This window comes from Filicampus tigris, chromosome 8 (assembly GCF_054856515.1).
Source record: "Filicampus tigris isolate MCC_2025a chromosome 8, RoL_Ftig_1.0, whole genome shotgun sequence".
Taxonomy (NCBI): Eukaryota; Metazoa; Chordata; class Actinopteri; order Syngnathiformes; family Syngnathidae; genus Filicampus; species Filicampus tigris.
The window spans coordinates 2143886-2168640 of NC_141224.1; the positions used below are offsets into that span (position 1 = coordinate 2143886).

The 24755-nt window shown below is 42.0% G+C and overlaps 6 protein-coding genes across 20 annotated transcripts in view; 3 read left to right on the top strand and 3 right to left on the bottom strand.

Annotated features, from left to right (window-relative positions):
• tmem145 (transmembrane protein 145) overlaps positions 1–3310 on the top strand; it is a 32966-nt gene extending 29656 nt beyond the window's left edge. Inside the window, exon 15 of the mRNA XM_086039064.1 lies at positions 22–3310. Coding sequence (XP_085895190.1) covers positions 22–321 — 300 coding nt within the window. The 3' untranslated portion in view covers positions 322–3310. The remainder of the gene's footprint in view (positions 1–21) is intronic.
• Positions 3311–3615: 305 nt separating this feature from the next.
• mrpl17 (mitochondrial ribosomal protein L17) lies at positions 3616–5562 on the bottom strand. The gene is made up of 3 exons (XM_086039086.1): positions 5188–5562; positions 4332–4400; positions 3616–3907 (listed from the first exon to the last, which is right to left on the bottom strand). The coding sequence occupies exons 1-3, from the start codon at positions 5359–5361 to the stop codon at positions 3656–3658; spliced, it is 495 nt and encodes a 164-aa protein (XP_085895212.1). The 5' UTR covers positions 5362–5562; the 3' UTR covers positions 3616–3655.
• A 1763-nt stretch (positions 5563–7325) lies between these two features.
• Positions 7326–9313, bottom strand: LOC147142973 (trypsin-2). Its single transcript, XM_086039087.1, has 6 exons — positions 9244–9313; positions 9009–9159; positions 8679–8929; positions 8317–8453; positions 8117–8218; positions 7326–7508 (listed from the first exon to the last, which is right to left on the bottom strand). Exons 1-6 carry the CDS (start codon positions 9281–9283, stop codon positions 7461–7463), a joined length of 729 nt encoding a protein of 242 aa, XP_085895213.1. The 5' UTR covers positions 9284–9313; the 3' UTR covers positions 7326–7460.
• A 1328-nt stretch (positions 9314–10641) lies between these two features.
• Positions 10642–13059, top strand: LOC147142974 (trypsin-2-like). Its single transcript, XM_086039084.1, has 6 exons — positions 10642–10696; positions 11270–11420; positions 11500–11750; positions 11855–11991; positions 12739–12840; positions 12930–13059. Exons 1-6 carry the CDS (start codon positions 10657–10659, stop codon positions 12975–12977), a joined length of 729 nt encoding a protein of 242 aa, XP_085895210.1. The 5' UTR covers positions 10642–10656; the 3' UTR covers positions 12978–13059.
• A 455-nt stretch (positions 13060–13514) lies between these two features.
• bcl3 (BCL3 transcription coactivator) overlaps positions 13515–24755 on the top strand; it is a 29655-nt gene continuing 18414 nt past the window's right edge. Inside the window, exons 1-8 of one of the 12 annotated variants that reach the window (XM_086039074.1) lie at positions 13515–13666; positions 14325–14355; positions 15271–15330; positions 15973–16123; positions 16262–16431; positions 19881–20012; positions 23699–23817; positions 23966–24030. The gene's annotated coding sequence lies outside the window, so the exon portion shown is untranslated. Of the gene's footprint in view, positions 13667–14083; positions 14356–14464; positions 15331–15878; positions 16124–16261; positions 16432–19852; positions 20013–23698; positions 23818–23965; positions 24031–24755 lie in introns of those variants that run through there. The other 11 variants (XM_086039070.1, XM_086039075.1, XM_086039067.1 and 8 more) reach the window with 11 other exon arrangements.
• Positions 14945–21556, bottom strand: cblc (Cbl proto-oncogene C). 4 transcript variants are annotated; one of them, XM_086039082.1, is made up of 9 exons: positions 19801–21550; positions 18812–18958; positions 18170–18326; positions 17689–17810; positions 17482–17619; positions 17318–17405; positions 16259–16390; positions 15864–16046; positions 14945–15179 (listed from the first exon to the last, which is right to left on the bottom strand). In XM_086039082.1, exons 1-9 carry the CDS (start codon positions 20160–20162, stop codon positions 15150–15152), a joined length of 1359 nt encoding a protein of 452 aa, XP_085895208.1. In that variant the 5' UTR covers positions 20163–21550; the 3' UTR covers positions 14945–15149. The 4 variants fall into 4 exon arrangements, with proteins under 4 accessions (XP_085895208.1, XP_085895206.1, XP_085895205.1 ...); XM_086039080.1 differs by lacking the exon at positions 14945–15179 and adding an exon at positions 15508–15742 and having other exon boundaries at positions 15864–16043; positions 19801–21556; XM_086039079.1 differs by lacking the exon at positions 14945–15179 and adding an exon at positions 15508–15742 and having other exon boundaries at positions 19801–21554.

Here is a 24755-nt window from a genome sequence, read left to right on the forward strand (position 1 = left end):
GTAAGTTTTGTTGACCTGCAGGATCCCGTCAAGACGGTGGAGGAAACGGTGCCGCGGAAAGTCCCCGACGTGCCGAGGAACAGCGAGCAGAAGATCATCACCACCTCGGCCGCCGTTGATGACCTGACGTCCATCTTGCCGCCGCTCCCGCCCCCCATCCCGCCGCGCCCGGCCGCTGCCGTGCGCTCGCCTCCGCTCCCCGTGCGGCTCCCGTCTTTCACCGAGTACTTCAGCATGCAGGGCGGCGGCAGAGGAGGAGGAGGCGGCGGCGGCGGCGGCGGCGGCGGCGGCGGCGGCGGCGGCTTCGGATCAAAGGCGTGAAAACGGCAGGACTGGAGTGAGTACAAATTCAAGACATTACGGAGGGAGCACACGAAAGCGCTTGTTACGAGAGAAGCAATAAATATTTGAACCAGTAGAAGGACCTCCGAGCGCCACACGGGAAAATAAACGGACAAAATCCCCCCAAATCTTTTATTTTTCTTTGTGATTGTAAATAGCTTGACAGCAGAGCTCCCACTTGCTCTCATTTGTATTTTTTGTTATTTAAATTCCACCTCTGACCGTCAAAGATCGTGTCAACACATTTCACTTCTTTTTGCAAAAAAAAAAAAAAAAAATACTGTACATTTGAAAAGTTTTGTTGTTTTTTGTTGTTTGTTTATACACATTTTGTTCCATTTCCACAGCGGTAGCCTGACTTTTGAGATTCATTGTATTTGTTCTGTACAAAGGGAAAAAAATATCACAAGTTGTACATTAAGTCAAGGTACCACTTTTTATGGTTGTTCGCCTTCATCACAGCTGGTTTTTCCGGATTAGTGATATGCTGTAAATGTTAAACGTCTCTTCTGGTATTTGGGGAAAAAAAAAGAAAAAAAAAAACCTGGAAAAATGCCGCATGTTTGTGTTGTATTTCCCGTTCATGAAGCCGTTCTCTATATTCAGTATTATCTTATGGTGTGTATTAAACATTCAACTTTTTTATTAATACACACAATAGGCTGCAGTGTTCTAATCAAGCCATTTGGCCCAAAGTCTAAAAACTATCTTATGTCAGCAAAATTTGGCTAAACGTTGGCGAATGTACTCATGCCAAACAGCACATGGACAATATTTGATTCTGGGTGACGACTACTCATGTTCTGACAATTTAATCTCGTGAAATAGCGATTTTCATTTTTAGCTGTTTTCATAAATTTACAGTTTTTTTCATGAAATGTCATCTTTTTAATTGTAAACGTCGAAATTTCAGTCGGTACGTCAAAGCTCATAGCTAGCCAAATAACATTTATTGTCTTGCAAAGTAGCTAGCACAAGCTAACAACTTGTCATTTTTACACCCAAGTGTCCACTAAATTCAAAAGTAAAGATGGCTAAAATAACTCCCCCCCTGAGATTAACGTGTTTGGTTTTTGTGTTTAGAATGTCTCAATTCTGTGGACAGCCGCGGCGGCTAATGCTAGTCAAGTCAGTGAGCTCAAATTCAGTTCATCTTGGGAGTCCAACAAACAAAAAACACATGTTAACGTGTACAACCTTGAGGATGTCATTTAAGTGTTTAAAAAAAAAAAAAAAAAAAAAGGTTATTGAATGTATTTAGCATCACATAGCTAACTCCGCACAGGAGCTAGCTTGATCTACCCAACCCTTTGCATCGGAGTGTTCAAACTGTGCCAACGTTTGGATTTCTGGTTTAACGTCAAACTACTCTACTACTACGACAGTGTGTAGAAACGCAACAAGTGCACATTTTGTGTGTCCTGCATGGAGCACTTTAATGTTCCTGGTCTTGTTTATCTGTGATATGTCACCTTGCTACTTTGTTGTTACCACAGCTAGACACATGCTAAAGTGTACACATGTAAATATGACCCTGCTGTGGCGTTGATTGTACCACCAGCTTCTCTTTAAAAAAAAATCTTATTTTACAAAAGTGAAATTAAAGAAGGGATGGGCGGGACAAGAAAATGGATACATTAACATCAGTTTTGGATATTGTCGAGCTCCACCCATGTCAAAGTACAACTTTTGAGTTTTTAATACAATCGGTGTTGTTTATGCTTCATTCTTGTAAAAGGTGTGACCTTTTGTCATCAAATTTCCGCAATACAGTGAAACCCCAAATAAGAGCAAAGCGTGCTTGAATTAAACATTGTATATTCAAACAGCCAAAATGTTCAACCAAACCATATGCTTTTGTTTAACAAATGTCTGCTAGCTTAATGCTAACTTATAATATTAAACGTCAGTGGCAGGCTAACAGAATTGAGTACGTTAAAGTAATTCTAAGCCTTCCAACAACTTCTACTTTACACACACACAGAGCAGCAACGCATACAAACGGCATACTACAATACTCACAGGTATCTGCTTTGACCATAAGTAATTAATTCATTCTTGCCGATAGAAGGGTGAAACAAAGGAAGAATGGGGGAACACTGTATTGCATTTTTCCCCCGCACCTCTTGCTTTTAATCCAGTGTGAGTTGAGTACAGAGCAATACTTGAATGAATTGTTGTATCGTGCTTGTATTGTGATTACATCATACCTGTCAACCTCAGCCAATTGCTCCCCTTATTAATGATTGCAATTCCCCTTGTTAAGCGATAATAAACCTTACAAACACCTATTTACTCACAGCAAAGACTGTAGTAGAAGAACAAAGATAATTTGTGTATACAAGTTTATTTTATTTACCAAATAAACAACAAAAACAATTCTTTCAGCATCTTTCTTAGTTCTTTCACCACTTGCAGTAAAATTAGTGTTGCTTATTATACTTAGCAGTGCAGGATTTCAATATTAGCAATCGACGATGACGTTGTCGTCTGCTACCAGTGACGGAGGCGATCCGGATTAAAGCCGAAATGGGCAAAACGAGATCGGTCCAACAAAAAACGAGTTTTTAATCATTATTTTTACCCGTACAAAAATTGTTATACGGCGTACACAATTCGAAATGATGGGAAAAAAAACGCATAAAATACGGGGAAAACGTATAAGTTGACAGGTATGTTACATGTCTAATATATATTATTCTCCTTTTGTTCTGTCGCCATGGGTACAACATCGGATCGCAGCTTTTGCATTTAAATGCGCACACAGGTGTAAGGTTGGACTGCAGGAGGAATTATGTACGCATGACAAAGAGCACAGCGCTTTTTTTTGGGGGGGGGGGGGGAACCGCCTCCGGTTAAGAGCACACCTCACGGAAGGAAGCATTGTTCAAATGCATTTTTAAGGTGTCAAATATGCTGTAGATATGATAGCCTTTTTGCCAAAATAATTAAAACATGTTTTATTATAGGTCTCGTGTGTTTGTGCATTATTTACTGCTGCTTGGAAGGGACAGAGAAAAGCAAACGCAATATTGCATTTGCTCTTTTTCCTGACGTTTGTACCCTAAAAAACGACTACTTTCACTGCATGTGGTTCAGTTCCGGCGCCATCTTGGGTCCAAATGAAGTAACTGCACAACACTAAATCTTCACGTTATGAAGAAGTGAGGTTTTACATGTTTTTACAGTTGGCAATTGTGTTTTATTTATTTATTAAAGACAGAAACATCCACTGGTCAACAAGACTCACCCAGAAAGGAAAAGAAAACAAACTAAGTTGCAATATTTATTAGCAGCGAAAGAGTCCTTTGCTTCACGACTTGGGTGTCAAGTTGGTCTTGTCCTCCCGGTAGCCGGCGAGCAGCTGGTTGATCAGAGTGAGCGGGTTTTGTTTCCTAACCGGGTAGAGTGGCGGGAAAGGGTTGCCTTTGTACTCCAGCACGGCCATCTTGGCCCGGTCCAGATTCTGCCGGTTGGGCACGCGGGCCATGCGCGTGTAGCCCTCCGACTGGCGCTCGAAGCGCGGGGCCAGCACCTTGAACAGCTTCGGGACCAGGTCCTTCTCCTGCCATGGGCCAAATGTCGGAAAGGATATGGTGATAGCTTGAGTTTCATTTGTTCCGTGACCAAGCTCGGAACTCCATTTTAAAACATGAAAATGAGATTGTTTAAAAACAAAGGGTGTGCATCTGTCCAATAAAAAGATGCCAATCTCCATCTATGGGGTACGACATTATTCATGGACGGTTCATTTTAAAGTGGAACGATGCGTGTCAGTGGGATACAATTTGGTTCGATATGGTACGGCTCAGTTTGAGAGCTGCAATGACTTTCTTGTTATTTTACAATACGAATGAACTTGTCTGGACTGTAATGCACCATTGCCTCCAAAGAGATGATAAATTAGAATAGTCAAAATGTCCTTACAAATAAAGTGTGATTAATCAATAAAAGTAGTAGAAAAAGAAGTTAAAGCTGTGTACTCGTACCGTCAACCAAAAAGTGGCCATCTTCATTGCCTTCTCGTCAGTGTCACCTTTCTTTGCGTAGTCGATCAGCTACAACAAACAACAACACACACTTACAAACTTCCACTCGGAAACATTATACAGTATATTACATAATTTAAAAATGGTTTGTTTTTAGTTTATATTTTAGATATATACTAATTTGGGTTTTTATGATTGCATTTTTTTCCCTAAATATTTGTGTGTTTACTTTTCTTTTGGATGCACATTTCTTTTTTCTATACTGCATACATTTCTTATTTCTAGATGTACAAGTTGTTGTTGTTTTTTTATTTCCAATCGCATTCATATTTAAACGTATTGGGGGGAAAAAAGTCAACTTAAATTTGTAATTGCTAAATTGGTTCTCATCCACATGAAGTATATTTAACTACAATTATTAAATTTTACAAAATGTTCACCGCATTTGTGTATAGTACATAAAGTTTTAGAAAAAAAATCCATGTCTTTTGATTTTGTAACGTGTACATTCAACTGGGAAAATTTGTTTTGCTCACCGTGAAGATATCATCGTGCATCATTTCATAAAATGTATTTTAATTAAATTTTTATTTTTTTCAGGTAGTGATGTAATGTGTACAATTATACACTAGTAGAATTTAACATCGTCACTTAATAGGCTACTAGTAGCGTACAGATGTTTACCAGTGCACAATTTTGCCTCACTTGTAGCATGCTAGTGAGGACAACGTGCTCACTTGTATAATATTATACTAGTTGACATTGTGGATTTTCAGCTGGTTTTCAAGGCCATTGACTGCTAACGCGAAGTGCTGTCCAAGTACTTGTGCGTTATCTCCATGAGGTGACTAGCTACCTTCTCGGCATAGAAACGGACTTCATCCGCCCGGGCGGTGGTGGTTTCGATGCGCTCGTGTCGCACCAGTCCGGTCAGGATGTTCCGCAGCATGTCCAAGCGGGACTTGGGACCGAGACCTATCCTCCGGGCCACTCGGCCGTGGGAGATCAACGCCTGCAGAGTCAGACGCATCTTGGCCGCGCACTTTCGACCACCACAAACTACAACAAAATACGTGCAGTTCGGAACTGCAGTTGTGGAAGGAAATATTTAAAACATCCTCATGCGGCAATCGTGAAAGCAGAGGTCAGTAATCACGGAAAAGCATGAGGAAGTTTACATGTCATTGAGGGCGCGTCGACTAAAGCTGTCCGGGTTGGGGAAAAAAGTATGCGTCGAACGTTCCGCTTGCCTAACAAATCTTGATTTTTCGCTGACGTTAATTACTGTGGGACTTTAAAAAGTCAATTTATGACAATTACGTTTATGAAAAACAGTGTAATTTAATCAATTGTTTTTGAAGTCAGGATTGGGGTTTCAAAATAGGATTTTCATGCCTGGGTTTACAGTCTGTAGTGAGATTTACTAATGTTTCTTTGTTTTTGTTTTTTCCCCAGGTATGGTTAAGGCGTGAAACAAGTATTACGTTGTCAAAGGCCAGAGTTAAAATTTCATGTCTGAATGTGGTTTGTGTGTGGGTTGGCCTTGTGGACATCCAAAAATAATTGATGAGTCCCTTCCTTCCTTACCTCACCCTTCTTCCTCCATTCATTCTCACCTCCTCTCTTGCTTCCTCCATCTTTCTTCCATTCCTTCCCTCCCTTCTTCCGTACATCCTTCTTCCATTCATTCATTTTTCCATTCCACCGTTCCTTCATATCATAACACTCATGTTTCCTGACTTCCTACCTCCTTACCTTTCATTTATCCCAGTTTCCCTGCTTTCTGCTTCCCATCTCCTCCTTCTTTCCCACCTTAAATCCTTCCATACTGCTTCCATTTATTCATCCAGTCTTATTCTTTCTTCCTTGCTTTCACCCTCCCTTGATTCAATTATTCTGTCTGTCTTTTCCTTCCTCCCTTCCATATAAGTCTATTGTATTTTGGATTTAAAAAATATTTTTTTGGTCCGCTCAGTTTGGCCAATGTAACTTGAACTATACTGTATTTGTAACAGGCCTGTTTCTTTCACCGATCAGATTTCAGATTCCTCCTTACAGGGTCAGAGTGTTGGCCCTCCATGACGTCAGCATTTTTTCCCCTGTTGTCTGATTGGCTGGCCTGAACAAAACCAACTTCTACCAGCAAAACACGTACGTACCATATGCACACATGAATGAATCTGGTGGTGAGTATGATGCAAATTATTTAAATGTTTTATGTTTATGTCATATTATTAGACAAAGACTGGTTCTGAACAGCTTCAAAGGTACACTGTCACGCAGTTATGTTGTGTTTTTGTACAGTTTTGATGATTTCTATGATTGCGACTTGATAGTTGTTTTATTAAGAGGTGGATTAAGTTGAGTAAATGCCTACTGAATGGAACCAAATATGCTGCCTGCCACATTTTTGGGGGGGCGGGGGTGGGGTGTGCGGTTGGGGGGTGGGCTAAATTGATATTGTGATAATTAAGTAGAGAAGACTGCTAATTAGCTAACTTGGAAATGCGTGGATGAATATCTGTGTTCTTTATCATTTTAAGTTGTGTACATGTCAGTGTTATTTTCCAACATCTCATTTTAAGTTGAAGATGAACAAGTTTGAAAATCTGAGCTTCAAATCCCTTTTGGCCGGGTTCCAATTGGACTGTTTTCTATGAGGCTTTTTATTGAGTGCCAACTATTAAGCTGTACCTCTGGTCCTGCAGGCCAATAAAATTCCTGGCATGGTGCTGATGGGAAAACTTCTCCATACTCGTTTAAAAGTGATACTTTTATAGAGAGAGAGCAATTCAGTTTGGCCACAAAAAAAAAAAAAAAAGATCTGTTTAGTTGTAACCAGCTTTCTGACCTTGACTCGACACCCGATGCGTGTGAAGGTTGCTCTTACAAATTGAGGATCAATAGCAATATCACCGTCACGGGTGTTAGCGTTTAAGGCTGTTTTCAGTGATGAAGTGCAGCTGGGATATTACACAACAAATTGTAAGGTACTCAAAGTCCGAGCCTTTATTTAGTCCGATGGAAAGTTGCTGCACATTTGAGGGAAAATCCTGTGACCTTCCAGGTGGTAAGAAGATGTTACAGTTGAGGCAGGCGGCTGAGGCACAGGCGATCACAGGATCGGGCTTAATAGCTGGACATGGTGCTCTCCAGCCAGTCGTTGAAAAGGCAAACCTGTGAATGGACAAGTTCATTACTTTGAGTAAGGGACCGTTATCTGAAGTGGAAGCCCCGACAATCACGTCTACAAGAAATGAAAATGGAGGGAATGATGTCAGTTCGTCCTTCGTAACAGTTCTTCTGGGTTGACTTTCTACAAGAACTGAAAAACATTTTCGACAGTGCTTGTGCAAATTAGCTGTGTTTAGCCTGTCCCGCCTATGGACAATTTAAAGTCTTCAATGAAGCGGAATGTTTTTGTAATGTGGGAGAGTAACTGCGAAAAAACCACGCAAACTCCACATAGGAAGGCCCGAGTCAAGTTTTGAGTTCAGAACCTCTTGACTGTGAGGCAGACATGTTTCCAGCTTTGGAACATCTTGATAACATTTCCCACCAAATGTTGGTATGTGTCTGGGAATGTTTTCATACTGTACATTCTAAGTGACCCCTAAGGCTTTTTTGATAGGATTCAAGATCTTTGAAGCAAGGAAGGAGCCTACCCAAAGCTGTCCCACAAAGTTGGACACAGAACGATCGAAAATGTCTTAATGTCATAATACTAAGGGGTCTACTCCAAATCCTAATTTATTCATCAATGTATCCAGTATATCTTGGCGTACCTTGGCGTAGACACCGGGGTGGTTCTTCTCGGCGCAGCCGTAACCCCAAGACACAACACCCTGAAGCTCACCGTTGCACACCACGGGACCACCGGAGTCACCCTGACGGCGGGGAGGGAGGGTACAAATGATTGACACTTGACCTTTTAAGTAAATTCTCAAAGAAGAATTTCGAGAAAGGTCTTTTTGGTGCTCGGTACCTGGCAGGAGTCTTTGCCGCCCTCAAGGTATCCGGCGCAGAACATGGCGTCGGTGATCATGCCGGGGTAGGACTTATCGCAGTCCCTATCGGACAGGATGGGGATGTCCAGACACTGCAGCTTGTTCCTGTCGGCGGCTGGAATGCGGAGCAGAGTGTACAACGATCAAACCTCCTGACACCCAAGCTTGGATTCAAGAAGTTCTGAGTTGTTTAGTAGCTGAAGGATTACACAAGACTTTGGTAGGCCATGGACCGAAGACCAGAGACACCAAGACGGTTCTAATTACGAATTACGAAAGGCCAGCAAAAGTCCACGCATGAAGGGAAGAATTTGATGTAAACGATTTGGGCGTGACTCACTGGAGCTCATGGTGTTGCCCCATCCGGAGACTTTACACATGGTGCCGGCGGGGGCGCAGCTGCTGGGCAGGGCCACGGGCTTCACGTACTGGTTGAGGGTGGCGGGACTGCTCAGCTTGATCAGCATAATGTCATTGTTGATGTTGTACGAGCTGTAGCGGGGGTGGCGGATGACGCGGGAGGATGAGATGAACTGCTCGGTTCCCTCGCTGACTTTGATGTTGTGCTCGCCCAGACGCACCTCCACGCGGCTGGAGAGAATTTCAGGGGTTTGAAAAGACGGCTCGGAGGATTGAGGCACATTCGTCGGATGCGGGGGGCGTTACGTACGACTTGTAGCAGTGAGCGGCGGACACGACCCAGTTCTCGTTGACCAGGGAGCCTCCGCAGAAGTGGTAGCCGGAGTTCAGAGACACCTGATGGGGCTGAGAATAGGGCGTGCACTCATAGCCTCCGACGATCTTGTCGTCCTCCGTGGCAACTGCAAACAAAAACGGCAAAGCGGTTCACCACACGGATTTCTTCAGGGCTTTCTGCCACTCAACTCAAAGAAAGTCTCACTCACAGGCAGCTCCGATGAGCAGAACGAAGACCAGACACCTCATGGTTGCTAAGTGATCCTGTCGATGAGAGGACTTCACCCAGAGGTCTGCCTTATATTGGAAGGTGCCACCCCTGCCTCTCTGTTGGGCACACCCCCAAAGGTTGTGTTTGACCAATTAGAATGGCCAAGTCAGAAAAAGCTGACTGAGCGCTGGTGAAATGTCCGTGATCAAGGCAAGCCCAGCAGGACTTCAGATAGATTTTTATTGCTGAAATACACACTCACCAATCGTAACATTTTTGTTGAGACAAATTTATATTTGTGGCTTTGAAAAGGATTTGTCATGTATTTCTATCGACCTTTAGTGTTGTTGTTGTTTTTTTGTTTTGCGTCTCTGACCTTGACACTGTGCTGCGGAAGGCTTCTGCAGATGGCCTGTTCACAAGCTCAGATGTTGATTGTGGCCCCAAGTCTTGAGATACTGCAGCTCAAAAACCATTTGGCCACGTCAGATATCAGAGTTGACCAAGATTCTCTCTCATTTTTTTGCTTTTTTTTTAGATCATAACATTATTCTTTTTCTAATCTATGACCATATACTGTACCTGTGACTGCACATAGTGCATGATGTGATTTTTTTTGTTACTTTGCCTGCTGCTTCTGATGACCAGAATTCCCATCGGGATCCATAAATTCTCTTATCCAAACACATCCTAAAATCAGACACTTCATTTTATGATATCGTATGTTTTGGATGCTTCGTATTGGATACTGAATGCACCACCAGATTTCATACTAAAATGTCAGCTCACATATTATGGATTTGTGCAAATTGTAAGGCTCACCCCAACGTCTCGTTGGTGTACTTTCCATTATGGAATCAAATCATTCAGCATTTTGGCCAACCGCCTTCGGACCGACGTAATTTAAGAATGGCCTCGTTCGCCGTTTGTTTTTTTAACATTGTCAGGGTACTTGAGGTAGAACGTCCTGGGAAATGTCCAGATGTTGAGATATCTAATCAACAAGGCCGTTATGCCACCACGAGCACTCAAGCAAAACCTTTCAAAAGAAACATTGCTGAAGTTCCATGTTTGTCAGCACTAAATCTGAATTTGAAAGAATAAAGATGACAATGGAACATGGTTGAAAGTTGACGGTTGGGCAATACCCATCTACTTTAAGTCTGATCGCTATACTACTTTGTCTCTTTGCCTTTCATGGCTAATACTAGAATAGCACAGAGTAAAATGAAATCTTAACGCTCAAATGTGATCAAATGAAGCGAGACGAAACACCCCAACATCCTCCAGCGTTGATTGGCTCTCTGTTGACCAATGGGGACGGACCGCGGAGGAGGGCAGCGCTCCCGGCGGCGGTTATAAAGCCAGTTTTCAGCGAAGGTCCTCTCATCAACAAGATCACTCAGCAACCATGAGGTGTCTGGTCTTCGTTCTGCTCATCGGAGCTGCCTGTGAGTGCCACGCGCTGTCGTTGACCCGTTGAGTCGCTGAGCAGAACTTGACATCAAGTCAACAAGGAAGAGGCATGATAAATGGATTTGTCGGCTTTGAATTCATGTCGGCAGCGTGGATCATAATCGATCTAATGTTGGCATTGAGGTGCCAAGCAACGGAGAAGTGTCGCGACATGGCAGTAGCTAGGAGACGGCCCGGGTAAATCCAGCCGCCTAAATGGGCTGCAGAAAATCAGGAAGAGAACTAAGTTTGGTACAGGACCACTTTGACGAACAAACTTGCTGTAAACATTGTCACGAAGATGACGTTAGGAGAGTGAACGAAGGTTGTCCATATATCAATCAATTCAACTTTGTTACAGTCAGAATGGGTGCGTCGCTTTGGATCTGTCGTGCACCAGACGTCTTTTGCATTCCGACATGCTCCGATTAGTCGACTAGCCCAGAGTTGGAGAGACTGAAGAGAGTCAGTGACTTGATAATTGATCGTTCATTTTCTCGATCACTGTGATCTTTTCAAGAGGTCATTTGTTCCTTCTGTGAGAAGTTCATCCCAACGTGTGTTTGCAGTTGCCACGGAGGACGACAAGATCGTCGGAGGCTATGAGTGCACGCCCTATTCTCAGCCCCATCAGGTGTCTCTGAACTCCGGCTACCACTTCTGCGGAGGCTCCCTGGTCAATGAGAACTGGGTCGTGTCCGCCGCTCACTGCTACAAGTCGTACGTAACGCCCCCCGCATCCGATGAATGTGCCTCAATCCTCCGAGCCGCCTTTTCAAACCCCTGAAATTCTCTCCAGCCGCGTAGAGGTGCGTCTGGGCGAGCACAACATCAAAGTCAGCGAGGGAACCGAGCAGTTCATCTCATCCTCCCGCGTCATCCGCCACCCCCGCTACAGCTCGTACAACATCAACAATGACATTATGCTGATCAAGCTGAGGAGTCCCGCCACCCTCAACCAGTACGTGAAGCCCGTGGCCCTGCCCAGCAGCTGCGCCTCTTCCGGCACCATGTGCAAAGTCTCCGGATGGGGCAACACCATGAGCTCCAGTGAGTCACCTCAGCATTTGCTTGCAGATCGTCTCATGGCGAGACTTTTGGGAAGCGCGTCTTCAACAAGTAGTTTGACTTTCCTCTGAATCGGTCTTCCGTAGCCGCCGACAAGAACAAGCTGCAGTGCTTGGACCTCCCCATCCTGTCCGACAGGGACTGCAAGAACTCCTACCCTGGCATGATCACCGAAGCCATGTTCTGCGCCGGATACCTTGCGGGAGGCAAGGACTCTTGCCAGGTATTTCAAATCCATTTTCAGTGTCACGATGAGTGCTTTTTGACACAATTTGGTTTGCCACGTAAAGGTGTGGAACGGTAAAATCCCAGATCTGGCTTGTCTTTCAAGTTTCTACCGTGGCTCGTATAGTATCCTGCACCGATTGTCGTGGCAAAGTGAAGTAATCTGCACAAAAATCAATAGACGACCGTAACCTAACATTTGTTACCCAAAGAGTTGTACGATGCAATTTTTTTTCCCTGGCCTTTTTGACTTTTGTCAACGGAAACAGACTTTAGACCTACAGACTTGTTAAATCAGTCCTCTTTGGCACATATAATTAGATAGCTGACGAGCTAGGCCGCTATATTGTTGTGACCTTTCTCTTTCTTTTTACTTGGCTTCTTTATCTTTGGGCATTCTTGGCACACATACTACTTGAATCCAGTTAAGACCATGGAGTCACACATTGTCACGGTCAAGGCAAAATTGACCCCTTACGTGGCTGCAGCTAAGATCGTTTAAAGAAAGACAACCATTTTGGATAGATTAGACCTTCTTCCGCAACTGAAGGAGTCTCCACGGCCGTGTGCCGATCTTTCTGGCATTCATGAAATAGTTCAACTGAGGATATAAGTCTTCTGGTAGTGATTGTCAGTGTAGTGTGCATTAAAGATAAAGAACTGGGGAAATTTCCACCAGAACCTTGCAACACCCTATCAAAATTCTTACCAAGGCTGGTGTTAAGCATGAACTTTCCGCTGTCAGGGTGACTCCGGTGGCCCCGTGGTGTGCAACGGTGAGCTGCAGGGTGTCGTGTCCTGGGGCTACGGATGTGCCGAGAAGGATCACCCTGGTGTCTACGCCAAGGTACTCTTCAAACTTGCTCGAACAATACTTGACCGTGATGGTCTAGGAGTCAGTCTGACTGATTTATCGCCGTGCGTTCTCGATCTCAGGTCTGCATCTTCAACGACTGGCTGGAGTCCACCATGGCCAACAACTAAGTGATCTGAGGATCAGTCAAGCACTTTGTGTTCCATCTTTAGTGCTGGACGACATGACAAATAAAGCATTCTTGAAACATTCTCTCTGAAATTTGCTCTCTTTTTAGCTCAGATTTTCTTTGACGAGATTTTCTTTGTGATTCTTTGACGGTGTCAGTATTTCATCAGCTCCTTATGAGGAGACTAGTTGGCATATTCAGCCCATGAATAATTCAATTTCATTACCTTGACCTCATAGCGATGAATGCATTAACGGGGAATGGATGTGCTTTCTTAATCGAATTCAAATTTGACGCTTTCATTCATCCGTCTCGTGTTCTCAGCATATTAATAGCCATCTGAAATAATTTATCTTAACATTAGACACAATCATTACATATGCAGGTCTTGCACTGATTGGATTTAGTTGTCATTTAAAGGTGATCATTTAAAAATAATTTCTTTGCTCATATTTATTAAAAGTGTCAGTCTGACCTGACAGTAGTACATTAGTCACATAGCCTTTGAAAAAAGATCAAATAAATTAACCCTCTCTGGCACCATTTTGTACCTCTCAAACTCAACTTATGTGGGGGCCACTGGAGATAGTCTGGGCCGCAACATGTATGCCACAAAAAATGTTTTCAAGTATTCATAGAAAGCACAACAGTTCAGAGCATGAACAGTTCTTCAGAACGTGAACAAGATTGGTGAGTCGGTGTTCTCTCTCTCATCTTCCTCGTACTTTGTATACTCCTCAGCATGACTAGTTGAGTAATGATGTCTGATTTTTTTGACAACTGCTACTTTCTCTGTGCATTCAAGATACGCGGGGGAGTACTCAACAAAAAACATTACGTCTCCTGTTTTTCTTGAAGTAGGTTGGCGACGCCAACAGACGTTAACTTCAAAACAGCTTTTGAGGAAGACCTGACAGGATATCTTTTCCTTCCACTTGGTGTCTTCAGAATTTCGTTTCACCAAAAGCTGGTAGCCCATAACAAGTGATTAAAAACAAACGCACGCACACACAACTAGCAATTGGAAAGTCCTTTTTTTACATTGATCCTCTTCAAAAAGTGTGGAAATACGTCAGGGGTCCTTGCAAAAAAAAAAAAAATCACTTAGCTCACATTCAAGATGTCCACTGAACCTTGAAATTGGGTTGAGTGATACTTTTATACGAACAAATTGCATCAGGCCAAAGGAGACGACTGTGCTCTCTCAAACTATCTGATCCAAATCTCATTTCCCCCAAGTAGCAATGTATTAAATCACAAAACAAAAAGTCGATGTTACCCACTATCAAACAGCCATTTGTTTTTCCTATTCAGTGCGCTGCTTTACTGCAGCTTTTTTTTCTTCTAGGTGTTTGAGTCCAGGCGCCACGAATGGAAAGGTGAGTAAAATAATTATTTCTTCGTAGTTTGCATTCCTTCATAAACTGTTTCCAGTGTGGTAATATTCCGAAGTCAAGCTTCAGGTAAACTGACATCATTGTGTTTGGCCGTCACGCCATCGTCATGTGTGGAAAAATGCATCGCAGTGGCTATTAGCCACCATGGCTACTAGTTTGCTAACCAGATACAGTAATGTATACCCATTTCTATGTAAATGTGAGTATTTCTGTCGCGTTACCGTGGACTACACACAGATGAATGTCCATTCTTCTTGTTAAGTAAGGGGCCATCGAGCCTAGCCGGTGTTACGACGAAAAAAAAGTGTTTCGCACCTGCCAGTGTCTATTAGCCCCTGGCTGCTCGCTAGCTAACATACTGAAATCTAACGATAGCCAAAGCAAAAACGCTTTAAATATGACAATAAAGGTCTAGGGGAAAATATAAACATGTTAGCTAAAATACAATATAGGACACACAAATGTTAGAACAAAAGAAATGGACAAACATACAAGACAAATAATTTTAAAAATAATTAATGGCAGTTGGATGATTTCTCGAGAAAACACTCAGCAAAAATGTATGACTGTGTTGAGTTTAAATGATTTATTTCTTCTGAAATATTCTCTTGATGCTCTTCGGGACTTGAGGATCAGCTCTGCTCTGCCTTCACACACAAAGTCAATTTCAAAAGACTTGTGTATGTAAGTCATCATTTCTCTTCTCTTGAGAGGCCAACTGATCTGTTGGAGTGCAAAGGAGAAACGGTGTCCAATCCCACCAGTGTCCTCGTCAGTCATTGCTGAGGGACCTTTCCGTCTGGAGCCTGACACACACAAAGCACAGGAGCTTTTGTCTAATGAATTGCTTTTACTGTATGTTCTGTACTAACTGTGTGTTGGATGTGTGCGGCTAAGGGGCATGGCCTAATGAGTGACTTCAGGAGCTGGAGTCGGGTTGGCCGGTTGTAGTTGAGGGTGAGTGTCAAGGCGACTTTGCCAAGGTTCTCAGTTTACATTTGTGGGTTTGTTCCGTTTGATGAACAGCCAAAGTGTGTCGACGACTGTTGCTCCTCTTGTCCCGCTTCCGCCTTTTCCCCTCCATCTTACACTCAACAAGTACACCATATATTGAAGAAAAAAAAAAAATACTAAAACTATTAAAAACTTTACTAAAATGAAGCATTTTTGAAAAAATAAAGCTACTAAAAACTAAAACACTTGCTAACCCACTGAATTGAAATAACAAAGGTCAAAATGAAATAAAAACTGACTAGAAAGAAAAATCCCAAACTATTACAACCCTGGTGGTATCTTATGTCGAATGTCTCATTGGAAATGGGGATTTTTTTTTAGGGGGATGAAATACATGTAACTGAGAAAACAATTCCTGAAAATGAGAAAAATAGCCTGGTTGGAATGGTGTGAATTGCATGTATTATGTGAGTGTAGAAAACTTGTCAAAAGTGAGCAGACAAATAATAAAAGATAGCAATAACACAAGCACATGCCTTATTCCTCCTCAGCGCGGCCATTTGCTTCACCACCAGCTCGATGTCCTCGTGGTCGTCGTCTTCGTCACTCTCATCTTCCTCCTGCTGCTTGCGTTTCGGTTGATAGGGCTCGACTTGGACGGGCTCCGTGTCTTCGATGTCACGGCGGCAGTATGGACACGTGTGGCCTGCCGATTTCTGCTGGATGTTCACAGTATTTCAATTGGGTGGACCTCATGGAGTTTCTTGCCAGTGTACAGTGACGACGCCAATTTAAGGTGCGTAGCAGCTACACCCAACAATGCAGGAAATCAACTAGTTAATACTCAGTTTTTGGCCTTTCTTGATCATTTTAGTTTGAATAAGGATGAACTGCAATCTAGTTATCGTGTTGTCGCGCTGTGTTGTCCTACCAGCCAGCAGTCGAGGCAGCGTCTGCACACGAGGTGTCCGCACGGCTCGATGCGAGTGTCCTTGTCCTTCTCCGTGCAGATCTTGCACAGCTGGAAGGAGCTGCCCGCATCGCAGTAAAGCTCGTACTGCTCCTGTTGGCCACCGCCGTGTGCGCAAGACGCCAGGAAGCAAGGTCAGTCCCAAGCGCATCAGCTCCAAAGTCAAACCATGTTCAATTGTGAGTTGGTTCCCTTGTTGAGTTTCTCAGTGTGCTCACTTAAAAAGAAGCCAACAGTCTCCAGTTTTTGCCGTTGTTATTAAAATTCAATTAAATTGAATTAAATGAAAATGACTCCAAGAACTGTTGTGAAATTGTGAAATAGAAATTGTGCACAGCTGTGTGCCTTGTGGGCACCAGCCAATCTGTGGCTGAATTGTAGGAGATCAAACACTTTTAAGTGTTTTTTTTCTTACACTTACACATTTTTGGCTGTGACTCTATTTTTTAGCATAATAGTGGGCAAAGTATTGGTCACTGTTCTTTCGGGGTTCTGTCATATCTATTTGTTTCAGTCATTTATTTAGTTGTTTTTTTTTCTCCTATATTTGGTTAGTTAAAATGTTTTTCTTATTATTTGTAAAACTATTTCCAGATACCTTTTTGAATAGTCAGTTGATTAATAACTAAATTGATTAGAAGTAATAAAAAAAAGCATGAATTATTTTAATCAGTAATTTACATAAAATAGAAACGTAGTAAAAAAAATACATGAATTGCATTCATTATGATTGTACTATTAAAATTGTCTCTTTTTTTTGTATATTACATACACATTTAAAATTTTTTTTTTTTTTTTAACCTACCAAAAACCAGTCTTATCGGTCCAGTTTTAAAAATCAGATGTGGACTTGGGCACAAAATTTGCCCACGTTTCCCCAAAAGTTTCTTTGTAAGTGAGCGAAGTCCCAAATTCAGAGGATCAAAGTGCCCCCCTCCCCCCCCCCACTTATACGAAACACTGAATTGTACGGTTCTGCTTTATGTGCTACCTCTCTCTGTCGATAAGAAGCGGACATACTCGCGTGACCTTGACTTTTGCTCTGTGTTCCGGTCGGTGCAGGGCATTGAGGTCTGGGTTCACGTCTCGCCCGTCTGGGTACAAATAGCTGCCAAACATTAAGACCCTTAGAAGAACACACACATAAAAGCCGCACCAAAACGTGTGTGTGCACGTGTGCTCACCAGCCTTGGCCGTGGCCCTGAAGGAGCGCCAGGTAAAGCGGCGTATTCTCAGGGATGGTTTGCGTGATGTCGCCCTCGTCATTCACGTGACCGATGGCCCACTGGCCCATCCTGGTGCAGCTCAGACGGAAGATGTAGCTAAGGGGGGGGAGCGGAGGGGGCCATTAATAGTCAATATGAGTTCCCGTCGGCGTCCTGGCGGCGCACCTTCCCGGCTTGTGGAGGTAACGTTCCAGTCGTGACACGGCCTGGTCGTACGTGATGAAGGCCATGTAGCCCGGGTGGGTGACGGCTAGCTGGTTCCAGTTGCTCAGGAGGGACCCCCACGGCTAAAAGAGGGGAGATGAGGTTCAGTTCAGAACAGCAAATCCGCAGAGTTCTTATTATTGGATGTCGGAAAGTTTTTCGTTTGTAAATGCCTTTAAATGTCATCAATGTATGTTCTTTTAGTCATTCTTCATAAGCTACTTTTGTTCTTTTTTTTCCTTTTGTTTTTGAATGTCTTTAGCTGTTAGTTTGTAAATACCCTTAAGTGTTGTGTGAAGCACGTTGAGTAGCCTTGTAAATGAAATGTGCTATAATAAATATAAAATCCCCCCCCCCCCCCAAAAAAACAAAACATTATCAAACGGCTCTACTTAACTTCCTTATTGTATTATTGGTGCATTGAAAAGCGGTAGCAAGTCACCTGAAAGAGCCTGGTGAAGATGTCAAATTCAAAGACGGAGACGTAGTCGTTGCAGGTGAGGTCGACGGTGGACTTGAGGGCCACGGACTCCATCCCCTCCTGGAACGGGTGCACGTGGCGCAGGTTCTCCGCAAAGCTGCTCCACCGCACGATGCATCTGTGCGACGCGGCGGCGTTGTCAGAGGTCAACGAGGCTTAAACTTTACGATGCGACCGAGAGCTAAATGAGAATGAAACATTACGATGAAGTTGAAGTTGTTCCGTGATGTGAGCTATTCTAATTTCCAAGCAATTATTATGATAGTAAATCGTGCGGAACAAATGAATGTCTTACTCTCGCCATAAAAAAATTAATTAGCTACAAGTGGACAAAGTTGATGCAGCGAAACCTCCTAATTTGACTTGCAGGATGTTCTCATTTGAAAGCAAATTTTGGAAACGATGATAGCAAAGTAAAAAACAGGTTAAATAAACAACAAAGTATTTATGCTTACATAGGTATTGCTGCTATTCATAAATGTGTCGTGCATAATGTACGTTTACGTTGGCGCTTTTTAAGTTCCATTTCCTGGTTTATGGTTATCGTCACACTTGTCGTCTTTTTGCCATAAATTGTCCTTTTGGGGCAAAAGTCTCACTCACTTGTTGCCGAAGTGAATGTTCCAAAAGTCCCGCGCCTCCGTCTTGGTCAGCTTGTAGGTGTCGCCGTGGTAACGTTTCCCCGGAAACACGGCCTTGAGCTCGCACAGCATGTGACTGAAGAGCAGCGACAGCTTGGTCAGGTCCCGCCTGGCGTGGAAACAAAACACAGACGCTGATATATTGCTCGCTCGCGAGGGTTTTGCGCCCATGTCGGGGTCATCTTGTGTCAAAGCATGCCTGACGAGCACTCACGCGCTGTCGTATTTGTGTCGTATGCCACAGGATGCTTGTGCTGCTCTTTTGTTTCTCTCAGTACCACAAAATGTTCCACTGACTGCATTGATGCGCTGGCCTCATAACAAACACAACTCTACTAAAAGCACTTGTTGTTCTTTATTCATTTAAAACACATTTTCGACAACAATTGAAGACTAATTATGTTGAGCTTTGATTGACATTTAACAAAGAGCTCGTTGTGGTTTGCAGCGTGGGTGTGTAACTATGTTGTTTCCTAGAGCGAGTGTTAAAAAAAATAGTCTGAAAAATAAATAATAATAATGTATTCAAAACATTTTAGGAAATTAATTTTTGGAATAATGAATTTGTACCACTCCAGATGCTATAATTTAACTCATTAACCCATTTCATTATTTCTGTATGAAATGTCTTTTTAAAATGTTTTTAATACATACAGTACCGGGAGTTATATATTTTGTCGTGTGCTGTATAGTTGGAGCATCATTAGCTAAAGTCAAGTAAATCCTTTTTGAAAATAAATGCATTTAAATATGTTTGAAAGCATTTTTATATCTATAGTTAAATACATTTTAATTTAACAATTTATTAGCACATTTGACTCATCTGAAAATGTCTTTCTTTGAAAAATATAAATTGTTTATACAAGTGTTCATTTTTTAAAAATCCTTTTTGTTTTACACTTTTTCTCTAAAGTGTACTGTATTTGCTAAGCTGATTTCCAGCAATTGTACCTGTAGCTGGACGTCTCATCAAACATCTTCTCCTTGCCCTCTTTAAACAGCAGCAGGGCCCTGTCCGTCTTATCCAGCAGGTTCCTGGCGTGGACCCTGAGGTACACCGCCTCGTCCTCCCCGGGGGCTCGGCCCGTCAGCACCCCGAGGCCTCGGTAGGGCTCCCAGACCCGTCGCAGCGCAGAGGCCGTATCGGGCACCAACTCGGGCAGGTAAGGCGGGCTGTTCCTGAGGCCCAGCCGGGGGTCCGTGCACGACTCGTGCAGCTTTTCCAACCTCCTGAGAGTTTTGTTGACCAGCCTGTGGTCACTGTTGCTAGGACGTTGACACGCCTTTTCTTCTGAGCTGGCAGTTGCCATCATGACACATTTGGATTTCTTGTTTGATATGTGCTTTAAATTCACGTTTTTGTGATTTTTTTTTTTTTTTTTTTTTTTCTGAATTAAACTTTTATTGGGTAACTAAAGGAAAATGTTTGAAATGGAACCCGGAACACATTTCGGCTGGTTTTGAGAAAAAATGGATGGGCATGAAGGATTTATGGATGAATTCAAATATTATAGCATTATAACAGTGATTGTCACACTTTTTATGCTATGCGACACCTGAAAAATGAGCAAAATTTGAATTATTTCAAATTATTTGTATGTGGCTCAGATAATGGATGGATCTATTATTTCTATATTGAATGTTTTAAATGCTATTATACTAATACATTAAAAAAATACATTTTTCACCAAACCTGAAATGTTATCTCACACATTGGGAATGCTGCGCACCCCTCTACAAAAATATTTTTAAAATGTAATTAATTTTGAAACATGTATTTAAACATGAGCTAAAAATAAAAATAAAATTACTAATCCACCATTGCACAGTACTTTAAATATGTTCTTGGACCAAGTTCAAAGAAATGTTATTAAAAATATGGAGGAAATTTATACTTGAGGGAAATTTGTACTCAACCGCAAAAAACAAAAACGCACATATATGTGATTTAGATTTTTTTTTTTTAAATATATTGATATAATTTTCAGTTTCCACCCCGTACAAAAGTAGTATTACATTATGGTTCTATTAATGAGAGAGAAAATTAAAATGTCAAACTATTTTAGTACGCAAAACAAATACTGTAAAAATATATTAACTTTGAAAACTGGGGGGGAAATTGGACTCTCCTGCACTCCATCTATCCGACAACCCTATTTGGGAACGCAGTACTCCCCAATAATATTGTTAAATTCTTCAAGTTCTTGCACCACCAACATAAGTGGTGTTGCATTAAATTCATATTTTAAAAAGACTAACCCCAAAACAATGCAGATTTATGTTCAATTATTATTTTTGAACTTTACAAAAATGTCAACTTTTAAAGTTATACCAGCTTCCTTTTTGGAAAGCCTTGAATCAGCGTGACAATTTACGCACGCTTAAAAAAAAAAAAACATAAGCGCAACAGGTGTTTTGAATTCATTTCAGGTTATTCCTTCAAATGTATTTCAACGAGCCTCATGCTGGAGTCCAAATATGTTAGCTTTTACTCACAAAAACGAGCCTCGGCGGTCCTCTCAGTAGCTAATCAGTGCCTTCTGTCAAGCAGGGTCAGGACGGGCCGAGACATCAAAATGTGCGGAGACGCGGTGTGTGCACCACTGGCCCAAATACAGCCTCTGTTTTTCTTTCTTAATGTCACCTTTTTGTGCCCTGTAAACTGCTGACTTCCTGTTTGAAACCAGACTAACTGGTTTGCTTTGTTTTGCACTAGCAGCAGCAAGGAGGCAAGCGAACAGAGAGAAAACAAGACAGAAAGAGAGAGAGAGTGTAGGCTCAAAACGCTCCGCTTCACACAAAATGAAAGTAGTCACCACATGTTGTATTAATGTAGCATCTGCTAATTAGCAGACGGAATGCCAAAAGCCACAAACAGTTTGGTCTGCCATTAGACTGATCCTGGATTATTGTGATCATTTCAGGCTGAGGGTCTTTCTTAGGTCAGAAACATCAGTCCAACATCTTCTCGGGCAAAAGGCTTACAACGGGCTCTACCGTCTTCATTGTTTTTTCCTTTGCCATGAACATGTTGAAGTCCGCCAAATGGAGGAATGGAAAGTGCTCTTGAGCGAGTCAGGTGTACCGGCCCATCCCCACAAAATCAGTCCCAGGCTGTCGGTGGGTGTGGAGAAAATAAATCGTCCGGGCAATGATGAGTTGTAAGACCCCAATGTCAAGGGCCATGGTGCTGAAGAGGGGGGATGTGACTGACAAGTTGCCATTTACTGTATTTATCCTCTGAGGAGCAGCCATTTTGTTTCTTACGGAGCAGCCGGTCAACAGCTTGGGTTAAGATCGTGAAAGTTAATACAATATTTAAACATTTGGAGATATTATTATTAAAATGAACTATTGTACCTATTAATTTGACATTATAACTGTTTTTTTATAATCATCACCTGCTCCATTTTAAAGTCAAATAGAGCACAAAAGTTTCCCCACCCCTGATCTAAGAAATTCATTGCGTGCGCTGAAAGCTGAATAGTTTGCTTACTTTGAGTTATAGGAGACCCACAATGTGAAACGAATACTGCATGGATCAATCACTTATATACTGTACACGCTGCACATGATCTCCCCTACCACAAGGGGGCCTTATTTCATCAAAAAAAAAAAAAGAAAAAAATACCAGCGTCTTCTTCCTTACCTCACAGTCAGCAGATGTGGCTTGGAAATTCTGTTCGACCACCTTCGTCCTCACCACCCTCCTACCTACTATAAACAACTTCTTACCCGACAGAAGCGTGTTTAAAATGATAGAGCGATTACTTTTTGGCCCGGCCGGACAAAATGGCGGATAAACCGACCACGAATTTTTAGTAAACTGTTCAGCTCTGCCGATTAATCGTCTGGCTGATTATATCGTCCGATATTAGGCTGTTTTGCTGATTAAAGGCCAGTACAATCTTGCTGTTCAGTCTGTATATGGGCAGGAAGTAGATGGCATGCCTGGCTGACAGAACACTTTTCTGTCTGATATTGTTCTGCATATTCATGCTTAGTGCGTGTTATTAGTGTTAACATTGGCTCCTGTTTTTCAATCGAACATTCTCCCTGTACATGCAATCTTGTCAAAGATTTTGGAAAGGTTTTAAGGTGAGACAGGCGTCTTTTTTTTTTTTTGAAAGCCATCATACATCAAACATGTTTTGCCAGAAACTTGACTCATCGCGTTGCTTATGTACTGCATACATTTATGGCCTAAATCTGAAGCTACATTCATTAGTTCCTGTTTTTTTTGTGTTTTTGCACTTGAAGATTCCTCAGTTTTAAAGTTAAACAAAGGAGCAAGTATTTGAAAACAATCAAATGTTCTGCCTATAATTCATAACTTTGCTGTTGTGTTAAAGGACCAAAATAAGTTATTTTAGTCATAATTAAAACAATTAATCAGTTATCTGATTTTTTCCCTGCCAAATATCGGAATCGGCAGAAGTCTCAAAACTGAGGCCTACTTACCAGTGCCTCAACCTAAAACGATTTTTAAGTCGGAAGCTGTCGCTTGGTCAAATTTCTTGTCTTTTTTTTTGTGAGTCAAAATGAGTTACAAGTGAGCTTCAGAAACACCGCCATGGAAAAATTAAGCTTGTCAGGTACTGCAATGGGTTCACATTGACAGTATACAATACCACAGTATGTGCTGTAAAATCAATTTCTTCCTTCACATTGACTCTTTTCTTTTTTGCTGTTTCATTCATAAAAACTTGGAACCCCAAAAAATGTTCAGGCTTTTGTTAAAGTACCACTATAATTCGAGTCATTCAAGCATTTCAAAGTTGTCAATGAGTGTTCTAAACATCACTTTGTGTGTTATTCTGCAGAAAATTGTCGTTTGTGTTTTCCGCAGATCATAAGCGAGAATGTGCGCGCAGCCTGTCTGGGTGTTTTAGGGACTTTAGACACCAAACGTTTGGCCTACTCCACACTTAAGTGGAAGCAGGAAAGTACCAAAGTGGCCCTAGCTGGGTAAGTCGACCCATCAGGAGATGTTGGAGGATGTGACATATTGAGGTGTGTTTGTGTTTGTGGTTGTTGCGTGTGAACGTGTGGGCGAGACGGATTGGAGACTCTGCTTTTATTCTCACATTTCCTGGTTATGCTTCTTGGCCTGCAGGCACATGACCGTCGCGAGAGCTCGGGAACAATGGTCGCCATTGATGACCCCCGCTGACACTTAACGTGCGCACCACTCACAGGCCTGATAGATTGGTGCACCCTGTCGCTTTTCCACCATCTTGTGGCATTTATTGGCAGTTATAACGTTTTCATGTGGGGGTCAATTACTGTGGCCCTCTGGCATTTTTCTATATTTGATTTTGAAATATTTTATTTATTTGTATGTGGCATGAGATCCTGGTTTTTGTAGAAAATGCTGACTGGTATTTCCCCACTTATTCAAGATTTTATTCAAGATATATATTGTTAACCACGGTAACACTTTGAGGTTTGGACATTAACACTGCGCTTAAATATAGGGAAATAAAAGCTATACTTCAATATTTGATTATAATGCGAATGAAAATTAAAAAGACTATCTAAATTAAATGTTTAAAACAAACAGCTCTTAAACATGAAATGCAAATATATTTAAATAAAAAGTTTAATACAACTGAACTGTATTCGGGTAGTCCCCAAGGACCACATGAGTAGCCCGCAAGCCTGCTCAAAAAATAGTTCACCTGTGATGGGGACATTGTGATTTTCTGGGATTTTTGTAGTTACTTCAAAATGTAAACACTGGCCGATTTGTATCGAATGTGTTGTTTATGATATTTATGCTTCCTAATTATTGTGAGAAATCATTAACATGATCAGCGTCTTCCCTTTATGCATAAGAATTACCCGCAACATGCAATATTAACATTATTGAAGGTAATTTGAGAAAACGGATTATTTCAGAAGTG

Coding starts and splice junctions, on each gene's coding strand:
- mrpl17 (XM_086039086.1), bottom strand. CDS start 5,361: ATGCGTCTGACTCTGCAGGCGTTGATCTCCCACGGCCGAGTGGCCCGG. Junction 4,401..5,187: donor TCCGTTTCTATGCCGAGAAG/GTAGCTAGTCAC, acceptor TGTTTGTTGTAG/CTGATCGACTACGCAAAGAA. Junction 3,908..4,331: donor TGGCCACTTTTTGGTTGACG/GTACGAGTACAC, acceptor GGCCCATGGCAG/GAGAAGGACCTGGTCCCGAA.
- LOC147142973 (XM_086039087.1), bottom strand. CDS start 9,283: ATGAGGTGTCTGGTCTTCGTTCTGCTCATCGGAGCTGCCT. Junction 9,160..9,243: donor TCTGCTCATCGGAGCTGCCT/GTGAGTGAGACT, acceptor TTTTGTTTGCAG/TTGCCACGGAGGACGACAAG. Junction 8,930..9,008: donor GCCGCTCACTGCTACAAGTC/GTACGTAACGCC, acceptor AATTCTCTCCAG/CCGCGTGGAGGTGCGTCTGG.
- LOC147142974 (XM_086039084.1), top strand. CDS start 10,657: ATGAGGTGTCTGGTCTTCGTTCTGCTCATCGGAGCTGCCT. Junction 10,697..11,269: donor TCTGCTCATCGGAGCTGCCT/GTGAGTGCCACG, acceptor GTGTGTTTGCAG/TTGCCACGGAGGACGACAAG. Junction 11,992..12,738: donor GAGGCAAGGACTCTTGCCAG/GTATTTCAAATC, acceptor TTCCGCTGTCAG/GGTGACTCCGGTGGCCCCGT.
- cblc (XM_086039079.1), bottom strand. CDS start 20,162: ATGATGGCAACTGCCAGCTCAGAAGAAAAGGCGTGTCAACGTCCTAGC. Junction 18,327..18,811: donor AACATTCACTTCGGCAACAA/GTGAGTGAGACT, acceptor CGCGTCGCACAG/ATGCATCGTGCGGTGGAGCA. Junction 16,047..16,258: donor GCTGCCTCGACTGCTGGCTG/GTAGGACAACAC, acceptor GTGAACATCCAG/CAGAAATCGGCAGGCCACAC.